The sequence below is a fragment of the Brassica napus genome, unplaced genomic scaffold (genome assembly GCF_020379485.1).
Source record: "Brassica napus cultivar Da-Ae unplaced genomic scaffold, Da-Ae ScsIHWf_251;HRSCAF=421, whole genome shotgun sequence".
In the NCBI taxonomy this organism is placed as follows: Eukaryota; Viridiplantae; Streptophyta; class Magnoliopsida; order Brassicales; family Brassicaceae; genus Brassica; species Brassica napus.
Genome location: NW_026015839.1, coordinates 110,001 through 115,000, shown reverse-complemented (window position 1 = coordinate 115,000; position 5,000 = coordinate 110,001). Strand labels below are relative to the sequence as shown.

At 43.9% G+C, this 5,000-nt stretch overlaps 1 protein-coding gene across 1 annotated transcript; it reads right to left on the bottom strand.

Moving 5' to 3' along the window:
- Positions 1-1,485: 1,485 nt before the first annotated feature.
- On the bottom strand, positions 1,486-4,862 carry LOC125601296 (the record flags this gene model as incomplete). Its single annotated transcript, XM_048773563.1, has 1 exon — positions 1,486-4,862. A coding segment is annotated over exon 1 (3,054 nt), but the record flags the coding sequence as incomplete, so codon positions are not given.
- Between the last annotated feature and the right edge of the window lie 138 nt (positions 4,863-5,000).

The window sequence follows — 5,000 nt, the reverse complement described above, 5'->3', positions numbered from 1 at the left end:
CTTACCCTGAAGATCAAGCTGGTAAGCATTGTCATGGAGTTTCCTGAGAATCTGGAATGGACCATCGACCCGGGGCATGAGTTTGGACTTCCTTTGTTCCGGGAATCGTTCCTTCCTCATGTGGACCCAAACAAGATCACCTTCCTGGAAGATCACTTCTTTCCTTTTCTTGTCTGCAAGTCGTTTGTAGCCCTCGGTCTTGGCTTCAATGTTGGCACGAACCTGTTCATGCAGCTTCTTGATCGTGTCCACCTTCCTCTTGCCATCTGTACTAACTCGTTCACTCAAAGGCAAAGGTAAAAGATCAAGTGGAGACAAGGGATTAAATCCATAAACAACCTCAAAAGGAGAAAACTTAGTAGCTGAATGCAAAGCATGGTTATAAGCAAATTCAACATGAGGCAAACATTCTTCCCAAGTCCTAAGATTCTTTTTAACCAAAGATCTAAGCAAAGCAGACAAGGTTCGGTTAACTACTTCAGTTTGCCCATCAGTTTGCGGATGACAAGTTGTAGAGAACATCAATCTAGTACCTAGCTTAGACCACAAGGTCTTCCAAAAATAGCTAAGGAACTTAGCATCACGATCAGAGACAATGGTCTTAGGCATTCCATGCAATCTAACAACTTCCTTAAAGAATAAATCTGCAACTTGCACAGCATCATCAGTTTTGTGACAAGGAATGAAATGAGCCATTTTCGAGAACCTATCAACAACCACAAAGATAGAATCTCGTCCAGCTTTAGACCTAGGCAATCCAAGCACAAAATCCATAGAAATGTCTACCCAAGGATGAGAGGGAATGGGTAGAGCTGAGTACAAACCGTGGTGTGATGCTTTAGGCTTAGACTTCTTGCACACCACACATCGGCTACAGATCCTCACAACATCTTTCATCAGACTCGGCCAGTAGAAATGGTCATGAACCGCCTTGTAGGTTTTCTTGACTCCAAAGTGTCCCATAAGCCCACCTCCATGAGCTTCCCTGAGAAACAACTCCCTCAAAGAACATTGGGGCACACACAAACGGTTATCAAAGAACAAGAAACCAGAATTTTGAAAGTATTTGCCATAAGCAACCTTTGAGCATTTTCGAAAAATCTCTTTAAAATCCTGATCAGAAGCATAAAGATCCTTGATAAATTCAAAGCCAAGCAATTTAGTTTCAAGGGCTGAGAGAAGAGTGTACCTTCGAGACAATGCATCGGCCACAACATTCTCCTTACCTTGTTTGTACTTGATCACATAAGGGAATGTCTCAATGAACTCCATCCAACGAGCATGCCTCTTGTTGAGCTTCTGCTGACCCTTAAGGTGTCTTAGAGACTGATGATCAGTGTGGATGATGAACTCCTTAGGCCAAAGATAGTGCTGCCACGTTTGAAGGGCCCTCACCAAGGCATAGAGTTCTTGGTCGTATGTGGGGTAGTTGAGCATGGCTCCTCCAAGCTTCTCACTGAAATAAGCCACTGGTTTTCCATCCTGCATCAACACAGCACCAATACCAACACCAGAAGCGTCACATTCGATTTCAAAAGCTTTAGAAAAATCTGGAAGTACAAGTAAAGGGGCGTGAGTCAACTTCCCTTTAAGGATTTCGAATGCTTCTTCCTGAGCTGGTCCCCATTTGAACCCCACGTTCTTCTTGATTACTTCAGTAAGAGGAGCGGCCAAGGTACTGAAGTTTTGAACAAATCGCCTATAGAAGCCGGCAAGACCATGGAAGCTTCTTACTTCACCAATGGTGGTCGGAATCGGCCAGTCCCGGATTGCTTGGACCTTCTGCTCGTCTACTCTTAAGCCATCTGCACCTACAACAAAACCTAGAAAGACCACATGATCTGTGCCAAAAGAACACTTTCCAAGGTTAGCAAACAAACGTTCCTTTCTAAGGACTTCAAGAACGGATTTCAAATGCTGTTTGTGCTCATCAAGGCTTTTGCTGTAAATAAGAATGTCATCAAAGTAAACCACAACAAAATGACCAATAAAAGACCTCAAGACATGATTCATTAGGCGCATGAAAGTACTAGGTGCATTAGTGAGACCAAAGGGCATGACAAGCCACTCATACAAACCTAGTTTTGTTTTAAAGGCCGTTTTCCATTCATCACCTTCTTTCATCCTAATCTGATGATAGCCACTTCTCAAATCTATCTTAGAAAAGTACTTAGAACCATGGAGTTCATCAAGCATATCATCAAGACGAGGGATAGGATGTCGATACTTTACCGTGATGTTGTTTATGGCCCGGCAGTCCACACACATCCTCCAGGAGCCATCCTTCTTTGGTACAAGTAGAACAGGCACGGCACAGGGACTGAGACTCTCTCTGATGTATCCCTTCTCAAGCAAGTCGTTGATCTGTTTCTCCAGCTCCTTGGTCTCGACCGGATTGGTGCGGTACGCTGGTCGGTTCGGTAGAGAGGCGCCCGGAACGAGATCGATCTGATGCTCAATGCCTCTCACCGGTGGCAATCCTTTGGGATTTTCTTCTGGAAACACATCAGAATAATCCTGCAAGATACCTAAAAACTCACTCGGAATCTCCGGTGCAAGGTCAGAAGAAGATGAGGCCAAGAGAGACTCTTTATAAATCAGTAAGAGAAATGGCTTTTGAGAGCAAAGAGACTTTCTTACCTGACTTTCTTTGACAAAGAAATTGGAGTTCCTGGTACTGGTCTCAGGTTTATCAGCTTTAGAGTCTTGGTCTCGGTTCTTCTTAAGTTGGACTTGGTCTTGATGGACTTCCGAAGGCGACAAAGGCACCAAGGTGATCTTCTTTCCCTTATGATCAAATGAATGCCGGTTTGTGAAACCATCATGCACTGCCTTCTTGTCAAATTGCCAAGGCCGGCCCAAGAGAACATGGCAAGCATCCATGGGAAGCACATTGCACACAACCTCGTCCTCATATCGGCCAATGGAAAGTGGAACCGTGACTTGCTCCTTCACATACTGTTCTCCAGCCTCATTGAGCCACTCCAACCTGAAAGGACGAGAAAGAGGCCGAGTAACAAGCCCAAGTTTCTTTACAAGGGTGTCACTAGCCACATTAGTGCAACTACCTCCATCAATGATTAAAGAACAAACTTTATCAGAAATGAGACATCTAGAGTGAAAGAGATTCTCCCTTTGTTCTTTGTCATTGGATTTTGGTTGGACACTCAAGGCACGCCTAGTAACCAGTAGTGAACCATGGCTCGGTTCTTCAAGAACATCCTCATCATAGATCGGATAAGAACTCTCCACAAAGGTCGAGCAAAACTCATTGATCACTCCATCGACCTCCTCATCAAAGATGGGATCAGTGGTGTCGTCCAAGACTTTCCTAGTAACAAGAAGGGGACCATGAACCGGGAAGTCAAGTGCTTCTTCCTCATTATCATCATCATACACTGGTCCGAGATCCTCCTTGTCTTCTTCAGATTCGACTTCTCCATTCTCCAAGAGCACCATCACCTTTTGGTTTGGACATCGGTTGGCATAGTGGCCAAGGCCATGACACCTAAAGCATTGGATGTCTCTGGTTCGTTTGGTAGCCTCTTCTTTCTTTTCTCTATCAACACGAGCAGGGACATTAGTCTTAAAAGCTGTATTTGTTGTGGAAGAAGACTTACCCTTGTCTTGATAGTTTGGCTTGGAAGCAAAGGTCGGTTTAGAGGCAAAGGTCGGTTTAGTGAGACCCTTTCTCTTGACTTGTTGCTCGATCAGCACGGCCTTGTGTAGCATCTGCTCCATGCTGTCATAGTCCTCCAGCTCCATGCGGTCTTGTATGTCCCGATTGAGCCCGGTAAGAAATCTGGCCATGGTGGCGTCTAAGGGCTCTTCTACATCAGCTTTGATCATCAAGGTCTCCATCTCCTGGTGATAGTCCTCAACTGACTTAGAACCTTGAAGCAAACGCCTGAGTTTATGGTGTAGATCTCGGTGGTAATGGTCGGGAACAAAGCGTCTCCGCATCAGCATGGAAAGCTCATCCCATGTATCAACTGGCGCCTCACCTGCTCTCCTCCTGCTAGTCACAACTCGATCATACCAGTTAATAGCATAGCCAGTAAACTCAGCAGCAGCAAGTCTAACCTTTTTAATATCAGAAAAATTTTGACAATCAAACACAAGTTCAATTTTTCTTTCCCATTCAAGAAAAGCATCCGGATCATTTTTGCCATCAAAACTTGGAATTTTCAATTTCAAACCACTCAAGCCATCATTGGTTCTTTCATTTCTACCAAAAGGATTGACATCACCTCGGTTTTGATGCCTAGGAACTCTCCTTGGACGGTTGATGGATCGATCATCATCATAAGACTCTTCTCGGATTTCTAGGTCGGACCGGCTGTTCCTCCTTGGATGGTCACGTCTGGTTCTGGTTCGTGACTGAGTTGGTCGGCCCTGAAGTTCATCAAGCCTCTGATGGATCGCCTCCAAACCTGTATTCAACAAGTTAGACATAGAATCATTGAGAGCACGCATTTGCAAGTTAGATAATCCGGCATATGAATTTCCGGGTCGGTTTCTTTCTTCTTCACTATCCATGGTTTCCTGAAAACTTAAACAAGGTAAAGTTAGATTAAAAAAAACCTCACACACTCAGGTGTTTATCCTCACCCACACACGTGTTTCACTCAATTTTTGTTGGTAATCACACAAGAGAGTTCCTCCCAAAGTTCTAAGAGAGCAAACTAGATCACCCAATGAGCAAAACCAAGTGAACCACAAAGATCAAGAGAGAAAGATAAGAGATTTAGAGGGGAACCCGCCTTAACCTCCTCAAAGACCGGATTTCTCTTCGGCCAGCAGGCTTTCTCTTCCACCACCACACCACAAACAAATCAAACTTTGGAATATCTTTTTTTTTTTATATACTTTTCCTTTTTTTTTTAATAGATCTTTCTTTTTTTTTTTTATGGGGGTAATGAGGGGCCCGGGTTCAAGATAGATAGATAAGAAATCTAGATGAAGAATATGGAAGATGAGATGAAATGGATTGAAAAAGA